General features: G+C 42.9%; 1 protein-coding gene across 6 annotated transcripts in view; it reads right to left on the bottom strand.

Moving 5' to 3' along the window:
• Positions 1-14,869: 14,869 nt before the first annotated feature.
• Positions 14,870-23,567, bottom strand: part of septin9b (septin 9b) — a 73,244-nt gene continuing 64,546 nt past the window's right edge. For all 6 annotated transcript variants that reach the window (XM_062387132.1, XM_062387134.1, XM_062387131.1 and 3 more), the window contains 5 exons: positions 23,406-23,523; positions 20,598-20,693; positions 20,246-20,342; positions 17,673-17,724; positions 14,870-16,945 (listed from right to left, as the gene is read on the bottom strand). In XM_062387132.1, the coding sequence (XP_062243116.1) occupies positions 16,741-16,945; positions 17,673-17,724; positions 20,246-20,342; positions 20,598-20,693; positions 23,406-23,523 (568 nt within the window). In that variant the 3' untranslated portion in view covers positions 14,870-16,740. The remainder of the gene's footprint in view (positions 16,946-17,672; positions 17,725-20,245; positions 20,343-20,597; positions 20,694-23,405; positions 23,524-23,567) is intronic.

The raw sequence follows: 23,567 nt of genomic DNA, 5'->3' as shown, positions 1-23,567 counted from the left end.
GTGTGAAAGACATAATTGAAAATGTCAAAAGATGTAAGGAATGACAGCAATGAACTGGCTGAGCATGGCAGTGCAGTCTGTCAGTGAACTACGGCCTCCATCCTGAATAGGTTCTCCCTTTCTCCCCTGGCTTACATACATTCTCTCTATAGGGCGCGCACACACACACACACACACACACATACACACACACACACACACACTCACACACATCCATATGCACACACTTAAATAATTTCTGATATCCTCCTTTACTCATTTCATTTCATCCATCTGCTTTTTGTCTCAGTGTGAGTTAACCTCTCTCTGGCGGCTCTCCCAGCAGATTGTGTGAGTGTGCAGCTACGCACATACGGCTCTGTGCGTGTGCGCGCGTGTGTGAGCATATATGCATATAGATAGATTTGAAAAGGAAATGCGATACTAGCTCAGCTCTTGACCCCAGTGTCAGCTCGACTGCTGTTCCTCACTTCAGACCTTTATTATCGCTTTCACAAGTTATCCCCCTCTCACCTCATCCTCCCTTTCATCTCCTCAGATGAAAACGCATGAGTTGTAATACAGCAAATCGCCATCAGGTATATGTTTTATCTGATAAGGGTGGAGTCTTTGTAGGTTTAAACATGTGCTGATCACTGAAAAATGTCATTTAAGCAGAGAGGCATCATCAAACAAGAATTCAATGCAAACAACGCTTGATAATACATCATTAAAGGCTGGATGCACGAGTTATGTCTCTATAGTTCAAGGATAATATCATGCTTATAATGTGTCCAAAAAATGGATGTTGGATATAATCATAAATGGATCAGAATTAGTAATTTGTGGAACAGGGTTGGTAGATTTGAATTCTGTATAAACGTTGGACTGTTTATTAATGCATGAGGAAAAACAATTCAGTGGAGATTCAGTGGAGTGCATACCTCTGCCAACGCCAATCAGTCGCCTTATGAAACCACATGTAAATTCACATCCAAATAAAAATCTGGATCTGAACCAATTTGCACACACTCATAAATAAATATCAGTCCCTGAGACATGCCTGATTATTTCATCAAGATCCATGAATTATTTTCTCAGAAATCAAGAAAAAACACCTCATCGCACAAGTCAAAGAAGATGAAAGAAATATTCATGGTTCCATGGACCCCTGATCCAAAATCAGACTTTAAAGGGTTTTTCCCCTCACCTATACCTTCCACCACGTTTCATGGTGATGGATTCAGTAGTTTTTGTGTAACCAACAAACAAATGCTGATAAAAATAACTTCCTTGGTGGAGATAACAAGAAAGACGCTCTGAGAGTGAATACGTCCACTACGGCAAATGGACAATCTCCCTACGTTAAAGAAAGTGAAAATAATCCAGATCCAAGTTTAATGAGTTCTTCCTTAGGTCATGCCCACCCCTCTACAGTATTCAATGGAAATCAGTTGAATAGCTTTTGTGTAATCCTGAAACGCAGATGGAAGCGTAACCTCCTTTGTGGAGGTACTAAACGGTTTGAGTTAAATTTACACTTGTTACAATACTACAAGATATGAGAAAAACTCTATCCAATCAGATTTCACCTCTGTAGCATAAATTGGCAGCAAATTTACTCCTTCGAAGTATTCACAACTTCAGCTCGAGGACAATCTTGCAAAATAGTGTGACCATCTGATAGGGGCTATGCATTTCCTCAAGTCATTGAGTGAAAAAAAGAAAAAAAAGAAAGAGTTATCACTTCCCATTAATATCTGCACTGATTCAGTCTCAAAGGACCTCATTTTCCTCAGAAGAAAAAAAAACATTTTCTCAGCATCATTAATTAAGGAGAATGGGGGGGGGGGGGGGGGCTGTGTGGTCGCAGAGATGTGGGGACGCAATTTGCATAGCTTGACGACACGGGTGGAAATCACTATGATCCATACAGGCTTTCCGCGCGCTCATGAATATTCATTTATCCGGCGCGCCACCAACACAACACATCAAAAATAGATGTGCAGGCTGGAAAATGATCTTATCAGGAAATCCGTGGGTGACACACAGCATTCAGCTGCAGGTTCAGTCCTGCACCGTGGAGAATCTGCTCGGTGAGGCCAAGTTCATTGAGCTCAGAGAGTCGCTGTAAGCCGGTTTACAGCCATTTGATAACGGAGCTTGACAGAAATGCCATGTAGGTCTCGTGAGGGAGATACCAGGCCCCCCCGCCGCTGCAACATTACACTCTGAAAGATCCACAGCCGAACAACACTCTGTAGCATTCACTCAGAAGGCAAATGCCACTGTGGCTCTATAAGGCCGTAACGGACTATATCCTGCGGCGATGTCGAAGGTGAACACGGCAGCTCATCCCTGAACACTAATAGTGTTTCTCTTTGCTGCCCACAGGAATCAGGTTTAGTTAGACCGAAAAAGAGGGGGAATGAGACGACTAGGGGAAGGGAGGGAGGGAGGGAGGGAGACGACGGTATGGAAGCAAATACCGCTGAAAGGGCCCAGGATGTTCGTTTAAACCCAATAAAGAAAAGGCACCTTTAATGAGAGAGGGTGGCCCCAGTAATGTGAACGAATCCTTCCACACGAGCCACGAGTTCATGTGAGATATTTGTATGTGACAGATTTTTTTCAGTGAACACAGATTAGTCATTTGTGTTGACCCCCTATTACACATCACTAACTCCAAGGATATATAATGAGGAAAAATCGATATAAAATAAATACAAAAAATATTTAAATCACACACAATGTGATTTAAAATGATTTGTATTAAAACAACACTATTCAACTTTCTTAGCTTGAAAAAATAGCCTCATAATCATTTTGGTGTGACCCTGACTTAGAATAGGGGGAATTAGATTGGTGCCGCTCTCATTTCCACCCATAACCCTGAACATCTGTTCTAGCTCTATGCAGCTTTGGTGAGTGGCTCCTGTGTGAAGTACCTGACTGATGAGCTGCTTTCAGACATGCCTAGACGAGCTGTGTGTGAGAACACAAAGGTCTGAGTCTGTGGTTCATTCTCCAGAATTCTTCCTGCCTAGTAAAAATGTCAGAGTGAGCCTTTTTCAGAATACAGCAGGATAATGGTGCTTGATGACCTTTCTGATACGCGATGGTAAACGGATGCAGAATCTCCTCTGCTCTATCCAGGCACCACCTGAATGCTCCAGAGATTTATATTTTTTTGTGAATGCTTCAGACTCGGAGAATCTCCTCCTGAGTTCTTCATAAGTGAACGGACTGGATTAGTCTGGAGTTCATGTCGGAATCGGATCCATTAAGTTCAAGACAGTTAAAAAGACATGGAAGTCATTAAAACCAACATTAAGCGAGAACACTTTGATCAAGAATCCTTAACAAAGTCTGGTGAATTTTTTACAGCGGCAGCTCGTCTGGTTCAGGAAGCTGAGGATTATGGGTAATATTCACCGCTCAGATGTGAGTGGGACTTCGCAGTCAGAGCTCCGGCTTTGTTTTGTCTCTACATGAAAACCACGTAAGGGATTAGACACGGAGCACAACAGAATGAATCACCACGTGAGGATACTGAGGGTGCTGCTGCTCAGTAAACAATACATAGTGTTGCTGTAAATCTATTTATTTGTCTTACATTAAAAACTCTTTTGTACAGAGTTTAGACAATATTTTATTTTCCTTTCTTTGTATAAACACTAAACATATGCTTTATGTCAAATTTAAATGCATAAAACATACAGGGTACTCAAAGTATACTCTCTAAACAATATGGAAGCAAGCAATGTATATTCAGCTTTATTATGCATTCAGTGCACATGACATCACGTTTAATATATTTTCCCTTCATATGGATGTCATTCTTACAGTATCCATCAACGGGTACACAGTGGAAATGTATGTCTGTGCACATCTGTTTGTGAGCATGCATGCTTGTGTAAGCAGGTGCCCTGGCATGCATGTATGTGCATGTGTGCCACATGTGTCGAGCTCAGCTGCATTGGCGCAACATGCGAGTGTCTCGACACACAACGCGGTGGAAAATGAGCTGGCCAGCCGGCGAGAAAGAGTGCCGACACAGCAAACAATGCCTCGACCAGGGACAGCCGGTAATGGGATAAGTGGCGGGTTACAAATGTGTCAACTGGAGTGTGAACACCATGTTAGGTATGCAAATGAGGACGAGAAGCCATTGGCTTGGCATGCATGGTCCATCTATTCCACAGCAGCCTGCCACAGTGATACAGGGCCCGTCAGAGATGGCCTGTGGAGGTTGCAGCAGTTTACTCTATAAATTACAGTTAATGGGTTACAGATTCCAACCTATGGAAATTAATTCAATATATCTCCCACTGTAAGCGAAGTGGTGACAAATATGTCCTCCGCTCACAATGCATGCCACTCTGCTGCTTCATCCTGGAAAGGTTTTTAGAAGGATTCGCAGCAATATTGCAGCCGACATGCAAGACAAGAGTGGAATACAAAAGTAGACTGGCACTCATTGATTAGCCCCCTAAATAGGCTGGACTTTTTAGTCATGATCCACGAACCATTCCCTGGGCAAATGTCAAAAAACGCCAGATTTTAACGTATCACAATGTCAAAATTGAGGTTCTTTCCTGTCACATCCTTCCACCAAGTCAGGGGAAATCAATTCAGTAGTTTTTGTGTAATCCTGCTAAATAGCAAACAAACCAATCAACGAACAGACCACGATGAACACATAGCCTCCTGGGCGGTGGTGACAAGGCCCAAATGCATGGATATAGTTTACCGTAGTGTCCTGCGGTGGTGTCTTGTAGTGACTACACCAACCTTCTCAACTAAACACGTCAGGCTGCACCTTGGAAAAAATATGAGGCTGCATCCATACAACTACATTTAAGTTTTAAAACGTATCACTGCTCACTACTCACTACCCATCCTCATGACTGTGGAGTTTTCAAATGTGTAAAACACAGAATTTTGGAAACACTGCTGACCCTGTTTTGGTTAGTCACGTCTCAACCAGCGGTACAGACCAAACTTTGTAAATTTGTAATAAACAACGTTATTAAAGCTTCCCCCTCATCGCTGGTCCACTTCTCATCCCTGTTGTTGTTATTTGTTTGTAGTGTTTTTTATGGGGGATTATTAATGGGGGATTATTGCTGATACTGAGCTAATACGCTCGTGTGGATTGTGATCGTTTGAGTTTTAAAACTCAAATGTTTTTGTGTTGATGTAGCCTTAGATTACATGTGTCAGTCACAGCCTTGTGGTTCAATGATAAAAGGTCCTGGACGTTACGTACTTCATGCCACGCTGAGAGCATGTTCCAGCTGGCAGTGTAGACCCTTTGGCTCCTTGAGTTTACTAACATGATCTGTGCCACTCATGTTCAAAAATCAGAGTCACTCCTGCTGCTTGAGAGGAACTCTGCTTAAAATCCAATCATCAAGTGTGTCAGGTTTTGAATGCGAAAAAAAGAAAAAAGCGACCTGAGCACCATCTCTCCCCTGAAGCACCCTTCAACCTCTGGACGGAGAAAATGCTTTGTGCTCGTATTTGTCGAGACTGAAAAGTGGAGTCACGCACAGCCTCCGAGAAAAGTGTAACTTTTGTCCCTTATCTACTTAAATAATCAGACTCAGACTGAATTTAATTTCAACCCTTAGGAGTCCTGTGCTATTTTAACCGTTATGATGCTTCTGATTTTTCATTTATATATCAATATATATTTATCATAGAATTGTTTGGTATCTTTTTATTTCAGCACAAACGGACTGTATGAACAGACATGATAACTTTTTCATGTATAAAAAACAAACATGCTTAAAGAATTATTTTCAAAGGATAAAAAAGTAAATACAGGTTGCAAATGTGAAAATATAATAATAAATGTGTCATAACATAAAGTAATAGGCATCTAGAAATATACAAGAAGATGTAATATGCATGTTTCTTTGTAGTATTTGTTGTGTTAATACTATCATATCTCTATTTTGACATGACCTATCAACACCAAACAAACACTAACAAAGATTTTCAAGTCAGCACCTTCTACTGAAGTTGAAAACGGCGTTTTAAGCGACTTTGCTTTCACGCTGTGATTTCTTAAACCTGTGATTCGATCGACAAGTCGTGAGAGTTAAACCAGAGATGCTGGCAGAAATACAGAGGCCTGGAAACAGTGTATATATATATCTGGTCTAGACTTGTTCAGCAAAGCTAATCCTGACAGTGCCCTCATTGCCAGGTAACATTTGCTGTTGTTGCTTGATGATGTCACACAACAGATTCATCAGTGTTTGGTCCATGTTTAAACACTACCCACTTTGTGCTCCACCAACCCTGCACCCCCCATCCTCCTCCTCTTCCAGTAACCATATTTATCTTGTAGCTTTGGCACCCTTACAGCCGCAGAGTTCGTTTTTTTCCTCTCTTGCGTGTAAACAAAAGAGAAAAGGCCGGCTGGCAGTGTTAAGGGTGCAAATGACCAAGAGAAAAAGAAATGATGACAGCGGCGTGCCTCCCTCCAGCTCCTCAGAAGAATGGTCAAGAGCCCTTAAGGTTTAGAGAGGAGGAAGAAATAAGACCTGACTTCTGTTCCTCTGCATTTTTCTTTGTCCTTCCAGCCCTCGCTTCTCCTCCTCCTCCCCACCATCACCCCCTCCCCAACCCCTCCTTCTTTTTCTAATTTTCCTCAGGACGAAGGTGCCTGCCTGCCTGGCACATGACATTGATTTCCATCAGCGTCTTGGAAATAACCTCGGAGCCGTTGCCAGGGCAACCCGCATCTACCTTTTTGCATTTTTGCATATTGCCGCCGAGATTCTCTCCCCCCTCTCTCTTTCTCCCTCTTTTCTCATTGCGTCGGCTGTGGCACGCAGAGCGATGGGATGACAAATGCTCTCAGGTATAGGGGCGATGGCAGGGGATGGAGAGGAGGAGGAGGAGGAGGAGGAGAAGGAGGAGGAGGGAGACAGGGGTGATGGAAGATGAGGAGAGAGCAGCGGTTGGGTGGGTGAGTAGTGGGTGAGGAGGAGGAGAAGGGGGGAGCACTCAGAGATGGATGGCTGTGCCAGGCAGGAGCAGGCAGGGCCATGGATACTGTGGCACATCGTGTGTGTTTGTGTGTGTGTGTGTGTGTGTGTGTGTGTGTGTGTGCATTTGTGCGTGTTGTGGGGAAGGGTTATTGATGTCTCCCTGTTTGGGGCCAGGGGGGCCAGGAGTGGGTTGGTGTGGGGCAATAAAACACCAGAGCACTGACACCGATGGACTCCTGCCTTCTAATCAACTACACGAGGATAAGCACTGCGATTGAGAGAGGGAGAAACGGGAAAGAAAGATGAATGCAGAAAGATAGAACGAGGAAACGAGAGTGAGAGGAGAGACTGAACTACACTTGGTGGGTCAGAAGCACAGCAAGAGGCTTCAACCCCCCCTTTACTACTAGAACTGCCGGCCATAAACACACACACCTGTCTGTGCTGCGGGCCAACACCAGAACTGACACTCACCATGTTAGCCTGAGAGGGACATGAAATTCTTTCACTGACGGCAGCAGCAGGGTGTGTGTGTCTGCGTCTCGAGTGGAGAGAGAGAGAGAGAGAGAGAGAGAGAGAGAGAGAGAGAGAGAGAGAGAGAGAGAGAGAGAGAGAGAGAGAGAGAGAGAGAGAGAGAGGCATCCCTGTGTTATTTTGTGTGGGTCCCTGCACATTTGTATGTGCACAGCAGCGGGGGCCGTGCGGATGGTTGCATTGGGGTGGCTATCGAATCAGCAGAGTGTGTCATGAGGAATGTTGATGTAAACAGAGAGAGAGAGAGCGGCCGAGCCAGAGGGGCCAGGCTACCTACAGCCAACGGTTGCCTCGTGGTTTCTCTTCCCTGTATCAACACCACAGTCAAAGTGCGGCCAGGGAGAAAATTAATCTGTTATTACCTGATTATATTATTAGGTTTCGCTTGGAGTGTCACTTAAATATTCCACATCAGCATTTCATCAGGCAGGGTTCGGGTATAGCGAACGGTATAGAGGAGTGCCATGGAATAAAGACTGGCGCTGGCAATATGCTGGCAGAAAGCAATTTGCTCGAGTGCTATTCCCTCTGCGACGTCCGCCGGACACACAAGCCTCTTGAAAGCACACACACACACAAGCAGTGTAATGCCCAGCCATCCAATTCACAATGGGTTCAGGAGTCAGGTAAGCACACACCTACATACTCTCTCTCCAACAGTATATGATTGAACGTCATTGTTGAATTCGAGGTAAGCATTCGACTACTTTAGCTAATATTTGGCAGCAATGGCACACAGGCTTTCAGACTAAATGTAATTGTGAAAGAGAAAAGTTCATGGCTGAGAAGACAGAAGACAAGCATTTTATTAGCCGCCTCCGGGACACGCCGCTCTGCCTACAGAGAAAATGAAAGGACGACCTCTCCGGCTGTACTCGCTCTGTGGGCTCAAATCAGATTATTTCTCCCACCTATTGTGACTTAGAATTTGATCTTTTCATTTCTGCCCAAACACTCAATCTGATTTCCCCCCTGTTCTGACACACAATGGAAACATCAGATATATGACACAAACTGAAAGAGAAACAGAAAAATAAAATCGGGTCCGAGGGCGCTGTATAATTCTTCCTCAGAACAGAACATCCCACTGAGGAACAAAATGTGATTCACATTTCCATGACCTCGGAGTGGGTTTCATCACAGCATGACTGTGAGGATGCCAACACGGTCAATGGCGCGTGAAACTGCCTCTTTTTATTGGCATGGCATTCAATCAGTTCCTCTTGGGTATATGTCCCCGGCTTGCAGTAGGGGCCACCTATAACAGCGCTCCCTGCACCTGCCCTCATCTTACTACTCGGTCTGTTTTAATGCAACCCTCCCCCCCCCCCCCTCGCCCCTCTGCCCATTCCCACCCACGCTTCCATCCCTACATAAATGCAATCAGCCCTGTCAAGAAAGGCATAACCACTCGCTCTCTCCCTCCATTGTTTCTGATTGATTATGCAGAGGAGCCGTCACTCCGTCCTCCCTTCCCTCCACATATCTTTGAATTCCACCGCACTTGGCTTGAAGCCGAGAGATCCTCCCCCATCCTTCCTACTCCCACCCCCTGACCTCATAGGGTGCCCACCCACCTATACATCAACCTCCTCCACCTCTGGTGCAGTGACGGTCGCCCTCAGCGTCTGAAGAGCAAAGGGGGACTAGGTGGGAGGATGATAACCTTTTCACGATACTAAAGACGAAAAAGTGAATCGCACCATTGCCCTGATGCTGACAGAAACACAGATGGCATAGGTGCAAACTTTTAAGGCATAAACAAGTGATTGACGAGGCAATGCTGTTTTTCTTTAACCAACCCACAAGGGAGCAGCATATCTGCCACTGACTAAATGGATGGCCGCATCAGAAACCATTTCTCATTTTATTACTCTTGAGGAGTTGTTTTCCTCCCGCAGCCTGGCAGCGCTGGGTAGAGATACAACTGCCTTGGCATGCCAAAGCACCTTGAAGGCTGATGGGGGGGGGTCTATATCTCATTGTCAATTGCCTATGTTATCATGCAACGCACATTCACTCGTGCTCTGCATCAGCGTGAGTCTTAACTGATGTGCCAGTCAGTCAGCACCATTAAACCCCAAAGCAGTCCCTGGGCAGCCCTTTTGTCTTCACTATTTGTTCCCCTCAGCAGCACTAAACAGCAGCTCCCACAACATTCACTCCATCTAAACAACCTTCGCCTCCCCAGAGAGGTAAGACGTCTCCTCTCCCACCTCCACTGGCGACTTTAATGAAATATGCAGCTGTCTTTTAATCAAAACAAGGCCAATTTGCATACGGACAGGAAGGGGCGGGAGACCCTCCTCCTCTTCCCCCGCCCTCACAGAGCTGGCCGCGATCCAGGCAGACGAGTGCCCCGATGTCGGAGTGGCAGCAGGAAGGAGATGGCAAGGAGGCGGAGGAGGAGGAACGGGGAGATGCAGGAGGTTTCGATCGGGGCAAGGGGAGGGAATGGCGGAGTAGGAGGGGCGGGAACATGGCTCGAGACAAGCAAAATCCAAATTAAGCAAACGAACAGATGGATGTAGTACATTAGCATATATCAACAACAAACAAGGGCGCCGTGCTTCGTGTCCAGGAGAGTGAGTTGGCCGGGCTCAAGGGTAAATCGGGCAGGGGATTAGAGGTGGTCCATGTATGGTCGCGTGTTAACATATTTGTATTCACATAAATAAGTTGGTTATACAAGATGGCAAAGATTACAAATGACAGCATTCACAGTTTTAATAAATGCAATCCCATTAACGATCGGTGATTAATTAGCAACAAATTACCTTGCGTCGATTATTCCGGAACCGCAGTGAGACGGGGAGTGTCGGCCGGGCAATGGGCGGCAATCTTTTGTTTTGGGCGGTTTTCTCGGCTCAGGACGGTGGAACCGGCAGATAAAGCAGGGTTCTCCCTTCTGTGAAGGAGACAGAGGCTGATAAAAAGATTTGTTTGCACCTGTGCATGTGTGTGTCTGTTTGGGAAAATTTAAATGCAACTAACAACTTGTGACACCCCAGCACAGATAGGCGTTGGCTCTCTTTAAAAAAAAGAAAAAGGTTTACCACGCAGATGGTGAACTGGCTGACTGCAAGTGTTGGCTGTCTGGTTGTCTGGCTGGCCTGGTGGCTCATTGGCTGTCTGGCTGGAGGGATTCTGCCTGGTAACGACTAGAGCCAGTGAAACAACAAAGAAAGCTGATCTTCCCTTTGGATGTTTGGTGTAAATTTATACACGGATTGATAATAATGTGGAATTCAGTTTCATCGGACAAAAACATCACAACAGTGGAAAAGGCAAAATACTGTATCTTGGCTTTCTACCAACACGAGTGCACTTTGAATCACAGTATTCCTGACAGAAGACACTGGCAACATGCCGCCACAGAGCAATATGGTGGCGGGCTGTAGTGTAGTGATGTATTAGGCTACGTGATCCAGCTGAGACTCATAATCTACCTGCTGTTAGATTTGGCATCCATTTCTATCTAAAGCAGCTCTGTGGTGGAGGGAAGAGCCACAGCTGAGCCATTTACATTTTTCTCATCCAAGTGAAAAAGCTATAAGCCTGTGACTTATTAACCAGCCCCTTAAGAAAAAATAACAAAACACCCTCACTCATACCTCGCCAATCTTCCCACGCCCCGCGGATCCACTCCATCCAGACTACACCTGAACATGGAGCCCTGCCCGGCCGCCTGCTGACCGGCCGCTCACCTTCTGAGAGTAAGGAATACGTTTCACCATGCTTTAATTACCCGGTTTGAGCTGATGTAACGTAAAATTACACCGTGTAGCCGATATTGTTCGATGGCTGATTAACTCACACCTTCCAGCGTTTCACAGTGTGTTGCTACACGCACGGCTCACTCCCTGAGCTGAAGATTGGCTGTCTGCAAGAACACTGTATCCTCAGGAGGAAACTCAAAAACATGATTGAAGCCTCCCAGGTGACATTTCCTCTGTTCCTGTGACTTCTGTCAGCATATGTGTCAGAAACAAAGATGAGTGCTGAGCGAGTAATGGGTCTGACCTGCACACAGCAACAGGCCACCCCAGGCTCGTCACGTTCAGCCCCCCCCCCCCCCCCCCCCCTTTAGCTTTGGTTGTTTGAATGATTTTAGAACAGAAATGATTCCGAACTACCTTTCGATGCACGCTGTGATTGCCTGCTACATTTATTCAATCTTTACAGACTTTCATCAAGTCACACATCGAGACTACATTGAACATAAATCCAAGCTGGAGCCAATGAATTGAATGAAATTATTGGATATTCTGTGTTAGAGGTTGGGAATCAGTCAGTGGATAGAGAAGTAGAAAGCAGGATACATGTTAATGTTATGAATGAAAGGACCACATTAGGACAGCAGCAGGCAAACAGCTTGATAGTGTTATTTTAACTTTAACCAGGGCTGTCATTTGATGTAGCTATCTTTCTCACTGGATTATGCGTCATGTTAACTGGCAATGATTGTGTGTAGCTTAAAAACAAAGGTATAAAATGAAAGCGTGTGTCGCATTCAAATCCACATCCAAACAGAAATTCCATGGGTTTCTAGCTGCATTATTTCTGAATAATCAAAATGATAAGCTCTTATGACATGTGGAAATGGGTTTTCTGCCCCGGTGCTGTCGGCCGGTGTTGATTGTATGAAAAAGAAAACAGCTCCAGCTCTGAAACGACATTTTATCATCGGGTCAACACACATTGTGAAATAAAAGTTGATTCCAACCCAAGAGGTTTCACCACCTGGATGCACACCCACCCACCGTTGGTCCACAAGAAACCCATCTATAATAAATGTAACTACTTAAAAATGAAAAATAATTAACTCCACAATATGAGCGACTAATGCGGTGTATCACATTAACACATTTGTTCACACGCTGTGGATAATACAAGATGGCACAAATGCACAAATTAGATGGATGGTTGTTTTACCGAAGCAATTTCCAGGATTGTGTTAACTCAGTCGTCCACTTCTGTGCTCATCATCATTTATATTCAGCTTGTTAAGTGGGCTTGTGATAATCAAAGAAAGGAAAGTGAAAAACAGTGTTGTTAATTCACACACTTTTCCAATCCGATAAAGCCTTCATGTCTTCACGTGTCTATAAAGTTCCACAGAACATTAATTATGTATAATTTTAGAAGTTGAATAAAGCAGATAGCTGCAGGGATTGCATCTTGGTGGAAGTAATACCAGCAACCAGGTATAAGAAAATCAAATGCGAAAAAGTGACGATGCTTGACTCCATGAGCTTCACTGGCTTGAACTGATCATTGCTCCTTGGATTCCTGTTTACAGAGCAGAGCAGCACATGTCCTATATATACAACACTTTCCCAATCATCCACTTAGGGATGGACTCGTGTTAGGCCCGCCCCTGAAAGATGTTGTACTCGCAGCAAGCAACTTTCAAAATAAAAGCCCCAGAAGTCTTATTTTACAAGGGAGAATTGATGAGTATTGTGCTTTCCCTTTGTTTTTTTATTGTACTTTTTAAATATATTTGTTATACATATTCAAACTTTCATTACATCTTCATACATTTCAGTCAATATATTACGGTTCATTCCATGGATCCGACTGTCAATCAACATACTCAAATTTTAAAAAACGATACCTTAACGTTTTCAATGGAGATTATTTTCCAAGATTATACCTCATAAAATAATCTATAAAAATCAGCCTTCCTTTAGACTATAAGCTGAAATGTATTTGCACAGAACTCTTTGAATAAATCCTTTAGTGATCACGTTCTTGAACAAAATGAGAGCAAAGGTGGGTAATGTTCCCCTAGGGCCCGTCAAAATGACAGATTTGCCATAAATCAAACACAATCTATGGAATTTTTATCAGAGGTCATTTGTCTGTTTTGAAGAAGGATGTTGGAAATGATTTTTCCCTCCTGCAGTTATCTCAGATCTGCCATTTCAACACAAACCCCCGGAAAGCTCAGTTTGGCTCAGACAAATCGCTCTTTGTGCCTTGAGGTAATCCTGTCTGGTTTCTGAACGAATCTGTCCTGGTGTCTTATGATGTAAAATCAGAATGCAGGGTAGACTTTGGTAGAAGATGGGAGCTTCTTGGTATAACTCACAACAACCACAGCCACTTAAAGCCGCTACCTGTTCCAGCCAGAGGAGCTGACCGTGTCCCAGCACTGTCAGAGACGTCATTATCACTCACCTTTATGAAACTGTACAGATAGAGGTGTCAACGTTAGAGGTGAGCGCTCCAGAGACTGAATGATTTCTACTGGAACTTTCATCGTCTCTCTGCTTCAAATGTCTCATTTGTCACGATGCCGCCGGAGTCTCAAACCAGTGGCAGGAAAAGCTGCAGCAGGAGCTACAACGTGAGAGAGGGTGACGGTGACCTCGGACAAACAACACTGTCAACACGTTACGATCAATAGCCTAGTTGAGAAGTGTGTGATGGGAGGTGTAAATGAGAGGCCCTGTTAAAGTGGTGCTGTGTGAACAGGGTGTGATGCGACTGTGAAAGCTGCACATTCACATTCCTCTCAGTTGGGTTTGTGTTGTGTGAGACGTGGTTTACTCCGTGTTTTGTTCTGTCTGAATAAACCATTATGATTGAACTGAAGAAGGAAGAGCTCTTCTCTCTTTGTATTTCTAGTGCAGGTGTCCTTACATGAACATAAAGAATCTACATTCACAGGTGGGCATATCATATATATATATATATATACACAATTAAAAAAGTGTACTTTACTTTTCATACAATTACGCTGCTTTTACTGCGGTTTAACATCAAGTGAAAAGCAGGTACTGTGGGTTTTTGGTATCAGAATGGCTAAATGACTAGTCAGCACTTGCTGAGATGTTCTAAATTTACTGCAGTAATGTAACAAACAGTTTGTTTGTCAGCAGAAAAGTGGGAAAACTGCTGAATAGATTTTCTAAGATCTTGGTGGAAGGATGAGACATGGGCCCAAAAAAAAAACCATCCCTTAAATTGTTGACACTGATCTGTATAAAGGAGACAATAAACCAAAAGATACGGAATATCTCTTGAATCTTAATGACAAAATTTGACTGATATCAGATCCCTCATAATAATGGATCTTGTGAATTTAAATGTAGTCTGCTGGGACTTGAGGTATGTGCTATAGTGACATTTAACTTACTTAATTAAAGACACAATACCTCATTAAACATTCAAGTACATGAACTTGTATCAGATGATAAAGTGTAGACACGAAAAACTTAAGAGTACATGTATATAACAGTGATATTAGAAAACATGTTATAGAGAAAATTGAGTTACGTGATTAAATATCTTCATGATGTCCTGGATTTAACACGGCATAATAATGACAATAAACACAATTGACTTTAAACAATAAAAATATCAATCTTTATTCTTTGAGATATAGCATATCAAAGATGAGACCTTGATCTATGATACCATAACAAATTACGCAAGAACTATACAACAGTAAACAAAGTGGAACCTAATAACTTTCTCTGGATAAAGGACAATGGTCATCTCTTCTCTTTGCATGTACAGAAAATATTTTTGAATGTGACACGAACACGCAAAACAAACACTGTTGACTTACGTTTGTCAGGAAATAAGGAGGATGTTATGAATTCAGACGTGGCCTCTATATAAAACATCCGGTGTGCATGGATGAATGCAAGTTCTTGTTTCCACATTACAAATACAGTGGCATCGTGTCAATGTCTGGATGTTATACAAGATTGTTTGGAAAAAATTCTTCCTGTTGGTGAAAAGGAAACTTCCTCTTGTGATAAAATCGCTCGTAATGTAAAATATAACTGCTCTAACTGTCGTAATTATTAATATTAAATGAACAAGCACACACTACTTCACGGGCAGGTTAACTCCTTGGGCACCAAGTACAGTGGAGCCTATATGCAACATGGTACGACTTAATGTGTGAGCGCAGGCAAAGGAACACAAACACTGTCTAAAGCTAAAAGATCGTCACTGTTTTAAGACCTGCAACAATGAGAAGTTGAATTATGCTGATTACACTGAACTTACACATAAATACCTATTCATAAAACAACTCTATGTACTGCATGTGGTTCTCTTTAGAACAGAAAAAAAAGGATTTTGATGACTTTATTTGGTTTACAGTCAGAAAACAAAAGACAGTTGCACATATTCCTCCACAACCCCATCGCATACAATAATGTTAGACCAGGAACAACAACAGCAATAAAAACACAACAATAAATGAGCGATGTAAAATGCAAGGTATGACTGTGTTACACAATAATGTCTTTATATAGAAGGAGACAGGATGGTTTGGCATAAAAGGGATTTAAAAAACATCATAACACAACAGAATAATGACGAGACGACTCGCTTCTCTCCCCGACAGCTGCTCCACACTGCTATTGCTTTCTTTTGTTTATTTTGCAGTGCAGAGGTGTCCGCAATATCTTTATATCCTCCGTAATACTATAAACCTAATCTATAATATCCCTATACTTAACCCTAGTATCTATACAAAACTCTACACCACAACACAAAGTAGAGCAGGCCAGTGGCGCCGACAGTTGTTTCTAGTTCAGAGCTAATCTCGTTTATCAAAACCCACAAGCTGTACTTCATTTTGAATTGGGGTTTCCCCTCAGCTTTCACAATAATCCTGATTGATTCCATTCAAAATCTTGTACCTGCAACTTCACTCTTACATCCCTCACATTTTCCCTGCATGGCCGCTGCACTGACAATGAGTGGAAGCGCTAACAAAATAAACCGAGCGCACAATCCTGACTACTGAGACATGTACTGTACGTGTTTAGTTTGGTTCAGTCTATCTGTGACCTGACAACATTCAGGGTTTAGTGTAAAAAACCCTGAATGTAGATTGCATAGGGAAGTCAAAGGCAGGAGGGGAGAAGAAAACAAGCGGTACAATATGTGGATCTGCGGCGAAGACGTGACTTTGCTCAAAATTGTAACTTTGGGAAAACACAACAGAAGCAAAATGCTGGGATTTACTCTGAGTCATGTGTCTTGAAACCTCCTGATAAATTAAAAGCTGTGGTTAGGTAGTCCTTCTATGTAACAAAAATGGTCTTCACAGCATGAGTGTGTGTGTGTGTATATGTTTGTGTGTGTGTATGTTTATGTAAACAGATACAAATGTGTGTGTGTTGGTGTGTGTGTGTGTGTGTATCTGTTGTGTCCTGAATCATAATTTGGCACCACACGGGACTCTCTACATCTCGTGGGACAGGGCTCCGTGCTGGGCGGCCACTCCGTTGGCCTGCAGGACGGCCGGCTGCTCCGCGGGCAGGCCGTTGGTTTTTGGCTCGACGGCGGGAAGAGAGGTGAAATGGCCGTTGGATTCATTTAACCTGCGAACGCGATACGTCTCGTAGTGGATGCTGCCTGTGATGTCTTTGATATTCTGCATGTGCGTCCTGAAAGAAAGGAGACGTCATTACACCACCGGTAAGTAGGGTTCTCAAAGTCAGTTCCATCAAGGCAGACCCCAGATCTTTAATATACATTTGTAATCCTGCTCTGTGTGCATTTAACTACTTGTCCTCAAAAAGGCTATTTGTGAATCGTGAAAGCAAACTGCCTCACACAGATATGACCCAACTTTACTGAAATTATCCCTGTACTGATTTATTTATTTACATTGCAAAGATCAACTTCTACTTCAATGAGTACAGTGAAATAAGCACCTATCCACAGGTGCAATCAAACATAACAGACAATATTATAATAGTACATACTATACTAATTAAAGTGCAATATTTAAAATATAAACCTATAAGACGATACCATACAGGACCTAAGACAATAGAAGACAATCTGAATTATGCGAGTGCAGATGGTGAAATAAAAAGTGAACTAAAGGAAAAAACTAAACAAAACAAATGTAAGCTAATTTTGAACTAAGGTAATACATTGACCATTTAGCTTTACATTGACATTTAAACAGCAAAACACAGTGTCTGTCAATCAACCTATCTATAAAAACTATTTGTATTGATTCCAGTGTGGATATGAAGCTTTGTAGAGTCTTAGTGCTGTTTCCAATTCACTTTAACAAGTTGGCAAGACTTGGTGAGAGATTTCGGATCTACCACCCGTCCTTATATATGATAGAATTCATAAAGTCGAGCAGTGGAAGCTCACCTGATGAGGAGGTCTCGCAGGTAAGCAAACTCACAGTGTGCAATATTCTCAACTGTAAAGAGGGCAAGAACAGAGAAGAAGAAGAAACATTAGTCCAACACATTTAATACATATTCAATACTCTGAAGTAATTAGATAAATAAATATGATGCTTCAAACCCCGCTCTTTGGAAGCATCCCATAACCTGCCACCAGGTGGGGTTGTTGCTCACAAGTCAAATGAAGGACATCCTCGAACATGACATCGCTGGCAATTTTCTTTTAAGCCAAGATAACACACTTCTCCACTTTTGAGTAATTTAATACATCTTAGCTCTCCCGCTCTCTGTACTGGGGCGACTTTAAGTGAGACATTTTAACAAACTCCCCGTGACAAGCCGCCACTGCCTCCAGTAGAACTAACGCATGTTTGAATTATAGATTATGTCAAGAGTGTAAATGAAAAAAAAGGAGGGTGCTATTTATGTAAAGCTTTGAAATCCAGGGGCAGGAAATTAAATTCTCTTTGAAAGGAAGAGAGTGGAATGACTGCTGCGTCTGCGAGTGCTGATTAGTGGCGTCGGGGGAGCACATTACTAACTTGTAACGAGCTGCTCTGCTGGTATCTCCACTTTCTACTCCCGAGCAGGACGTCTTTATATATAAGTACAATATATACATTTAAAGCACGCCTCCCACACTTTCATCTCAAATTGTCCCTTCAACCCATGAAAAACGGTTTCTTCTCCACTTAGAGAGACTTAACTTCTGGTTTCTCCTCTGAGGCCTAATTTATGATGTCGGAGCCGACAGAGCGGCAGCCCAGCGGCTCCCGCTCTCCTGCTTTCTCTCGTTCCCTCTCACCTGCTGCTCGCCTTCACTAGAGCCGAGATTGTTCTTCCAGACGGCATTTGTCCCGCAGTACGTGCACGTCACCTCTGCCTTCCTGCTGCTTCGTGCAGTTCATTTCAAAATGCTTGCTGAGAGAGTGGCTACTGTGCAGCCTTAGAAATGTCATGTCTTTAGGAAGGAAAAGTGCCTTGTTCCACCTTAAACTACAAGAATTTCTAATGTTTTTCAAACAGTTGAGGATTTTAAAAGTTTAAGAAGCTCATCTAATATTTCAGCTTGAGTTAAAATTGTGAAAATTCCTTAAGTGATGTATCATATATTTACAATTATGAGAATTGCTACATGGACATAGCGTAAGGATCCTGCAGTCCAGGATGTTGTAACCAACAAAGAACAAGATCACAAATAGAACAGAAAAGCAACATGTCTAGTCCTAGTTCCAAAGTAACTACAATGTCCACCAAGGGCTAACAGTCTCTTATTATTCATTCAAGCTGTACCAAATTTCACACATTCATACATATCAGTTCAATAATGAGCCAGATCAAGATCCATTAAATATTCCCTGGGAAAAGGGGAAAGCTTGCAAAAGGACCTATTAAGCAATGTTGAAGAAAGTGAAAAAAATCTGTGACCAGCCCCCTGATCTGGATCCACACACAAATTGAATGGGTTCTTCCCTGAGCCGCACCGCATCCATTCACCAAGTGTTGTGGAAATCCATCCAGTAGCTTTGGCATAATCCTGCTTATTAACAGATGAATTAATCAATGATTGTTTTTTTTGATAAATTATTGATATTTTCAGTCAATTCAGTCAATGGACTGGAGTTCATTATACACCATAAAGGGTTGTACTGAAATGCATTGTGGGAAGGAGACTCTTTGTTTAACACTTTTAGTCCTTTGTTCAGACCTCCTTCAGCTGTATCTCTCTTTTACGCTCTCACACACACACACGCTCGTGGGTGGGTGGGGTAAGGACACTCAATTGATAAGAAGGAATCCTGCTGCACTTGCCAACAAATGTAAACTGTATCAAAGTTACTGCAAGCGTGTGTGTGTGTGTGTGTGTGTGTGTGTGTGTGTGTGTGTGTGTGTGTGTGTGAATGCATGCCATGTTTCTGCCTGTTATCCCCTCTGGACACAGAAAGTCCCTGTAAATCCCTTCCTCCTGTGTCGTACATCTCCCCGGTTACAGACCCAGAGACGCGTGTAAACACAACGCCTGTTTGTCTAACAACAGACGGTTCAACCAGCTGGCCACGTTTCAAAGCTGCAACTTTACACATGCTCCAAAGACACTGACAATATGAACACATTTTTGTCTTTGTTGTTGTGGGCAAGATGTGTACATGTCCTCAATAGATCAGGTCAAATTAAATCATCAGTCAATGTTATAAAGTCAGATGGTCTTGGCATAGTGTAAATGGACCAGGTGTGAACCAGGTGTGAGTGCGGTAAATGAGCCGTTCTTCAATGTTTGACTAAACTCAACTACACAGATGGACATTATTTTAACTAGGCCAATCTGTCATATATTTATATAACAATAAATGTCAGTCAAATTAATTTTCAACTGATGCTGGTGGTGGAGAACAGGTGTGAACAGGGTGAACATGGATTCAGAGCCTCAGGAAACGTACATTATTCTGCCTGCTGACTCATTCTCTATTGCCTTTTTAGAAGAACAAGCTGTGTGTGGTTGTGTGTGTGTTTGCATATTAGAAAATATTTTATTACCTTCTATGGTGCCCCATTTTGTTTTCCTGCCCAGGATCCTCTTCCCGTTCACCTGGTACTCCTGGTCACTGCCCACAACAGCAAAAGGGATCATTTCCTGTTGAGTGGACACACACACACACACAAACACACACACGGTCATTGAAGTGTAACTGGGGATTTGTTTTTCACTACAACAAGATGCTGTGATTGATTTCTTCAGATGAAAACCGAACGTAAGAGATTCAATTAAAGAATTCTAGATATCAAAGGCTTAAACGTGAACATATAAAATGTGTGATAACCTTGTGAAGTGCTTGAGCCACAGGAGGATGTTCTGATACTGTGGCTGTTGTACCGTGTGTTAACTTACCCTGATTTTGTCATTGATGATCCTGTCTTCTGCGTCCTCGTCAAACTCTTTCTGAGGGTAAACGTCGATGCCATTGGCTCGTAGTTCTTCTCTAATCTGAACACAGTAGGACAAAGAAACATCAAGTCCAACTGGCTCCACAAATAGATTTCCAGAAAGAGAGCAGAGACGCAGATTGACAAGAGGTAAATCAGGTCAGTATGCTCTAAATCCTTCATCTGTCATCTCAGCAGCTAATAATCAAGTCAATTAGACACACGAACACACACACACACACACACACACACACAATGCTTGGATTGAAACCTGTTTACATACAGTTTTGAGGTTTGAGCCACATACTTGAATAGAAGCTGCTCTGACCCACCAGGGAACTTCATTAAATACTCGATTACATATTTTTACGCAAATTGGGGGAATGTATTGAATTCACCTTTCTGTGGTACTGAAGCATCATGGATGGTAAAGAGGAAACGTGTTATATGGATTTGAAAGAGGCCAAGCCTCAGCCATAATGATGCAGGAGATGGCTGCATTAGGGAATCAGATACACTCTGCAAATATTTGTACTTTTATTGCCTTAAGTATATTTTGAAAGTAAAATACTTACTTTTACTCAAGTAGAAAAGTAGATTTCAAGAGTTTCCTCCACCACCGCTAATAAACATGTAGGAGTTAACAATGGAGGTCAACCGCTATTAGAAGAAACCTTGATATCCAAACAGAGGTAAGGTTTATAAAATGGCCACAGCAAATTCTCTGCATGTCTTTATAACGACTGAAACTTGGGCTCTGACTCATAAAAATATAAAATAGACGGACAAGCCTCTTGGAGAAATGTCCATTTAATGAATGACTGTTCTAACCCACAATTACAACTCTGACAATTTCCACTTGGTCGTTGATCAAACATTTCATTGTTTATCCTTGGAAGCTTTCTCAGGGCTACATTAAAGGATGCAAACCAAGTACAATTCTACAAAGAGGCCACATCAACTGCTGGTTAGAGGGAAATTCTACCAGACACTCACAGCTGGACATACTGAGGCCCAGCATTTAATAAAAAAGAAAAGAAGAAAAAAAAACTCTCATTCTGTTTGCATGTCAAGTTGCTGAAGGGAAAATGGGGGAAAAAAGAACATTTGGCACAAAAGACTTTTAGTCAATAATCTTCAGGGTCATATAGAGCATGTGCGGCCAACCAAAACAATTCAGCTACAAGCCCTGCGGCTTCCTTTCACTGCCAGGGCCGGCTCCAGTCCCGGCTTTATTCTTATTGGACGGTGTCACAGGCAACAGGGGGAACGTGTTAGCCAAGACACCCATGGTGCCTCAATACCTCTGTACAATGAATAAAGCTGTTAGGGAAGTCCGTAGTCTTGGAAGGAGAAACGGAGAGATAAAGGAAATGATGGAGGAGGGCAGGTGGCTGTGTGCCTCCTGAGGACCGAGAATTATCCGACAGAAACACACTGAGGTGGTTTAAGACTCCAGCCAGCTGGAGCAAGGCTCTGTGCAGGCAGGGGAAGGCGTGAGAAGGAGCTGGTGGCTGTGAGGTAACAGTGGAGGACTTCCTGAGGAGTCTCAATACAAGTGAAGAAATGAACAATTTTCCAGAGGGTAGTCAAAATCAGCTGATCAATAAAGTTTGTACCAATGTGCATTGCGATCTATAAATACATCTGAAAAGTTATTTAATGACAGATATTCATAGCCATCCTGTTTGAAATGGGTTATTACTTGAAAAGGTTTACATGCTTCCTCATAGTGTCCATTGCTGCAGCTCCTCTTTTAAGCCTCTGTCTGAAACGCTTGGTTTTAGCTTCTGTCTCTTTAAGGCCCCCTTATAAAGCCGAGACCACTCTGATTGGTCGGCTGGCCCCCTCTGGTGTGGGATTGGTCAACTGCTTCCAGCGTGTGGAGGAAATGTCGACCTCCTCTCTCACTTTACAGTTTACTCACATATACACTAATGTATTAGTGGCAAACCATCTGAGGCGAATTGGAGAATTAAACGAGGCAAATCATATCATTTGTGATCTTTGACCGACGATATTCGCTTTGCATTCCAGTGTGTGACCGTGAGCTTAATTGGCTTTATAAGCTGGCGAGCCAAACCAGCCGCTAGATGTGCATTATGCATAAAGGGCTGAATTGTGATTTCACGACTGCCAGGACGTGTCAGTCATACAGCTGATGCTCCTTGGTTTCAGGAGATTCAGGATCAGTGTTTTCTGTGGTGGACATGATCTGGACTGGGCTTTTTAACTGAGATCTTTTCATACACAGACAACCTACATAACTCTAGAGGAAAGGAAAACCGAAACTGTATATGTCTATAACGCATCTCACTAAAAACATATCGACCTCAAAAGCCCATGGATAAAGTCATTAGGCTTCAACACCTGGAAACCACCAAAACATCAAATATTGGTTGAGATATTTCAGTCTCGACTAATGTGGTGGATCAACTGAACCATCAACTGATCAATATTCAAACATTCCTTCTACCTTTTTTAAATTCTGCTCATGTTTCATAGAGGTCATGTTTTGTTTCAGTGTCCACCTCTCTGTACTTGACTGACTCGTACGATCATCCATTCATTCACCAGTAGTTAAAGATCTGCCAGCTCTGACGATAACTGGGCAAAGGTTCCCACTTCTCATAATGGGCCAGACTTAGGAGCTGCTCAGTAGATAAATGCTTGTGAACAAATTGTTCTTATATGCTTCTGTCTGGACTTTCTAATGCACAGTGTGGGGCTTGTACCCAGCCAGGTTTTGTTTATGGTTCCTGGCAGCACTCACCGTCTGTTTAAAGTCGTCCCTCTCCTCCAGGGTGAGCGTGTCGGCCTTGGCGATGACGGGGACGATGTTGACCACCTTGCTGAGGCGCCTCATGAACTCCACATCCAGAGGCCGGAGACTGTGGGAGAGGAGAGAGACCACAGAGTACAACTTTAATTTCAT

The sequence above is a fragment of the Platichthys flesus genome, chromosome 5 (genome assembly GCF_949316205.1).
Source record: "Platichthys flesus chromosome 5, fPlaFle2.1, whole genome shotgun sequence".
NCBI classification, from domain to species: Eukaryota; Metazoa; Chordata; class Actinopteri; order Pleuronectiformes; family Pleuronectidae; genus Platichthys; species Platichthys flesus.
The sequence above is the reverse complement of the archived record's forward strand: the minus strand, read 5'-3'. Positions and strand labels throughout refer to the sequence as shown.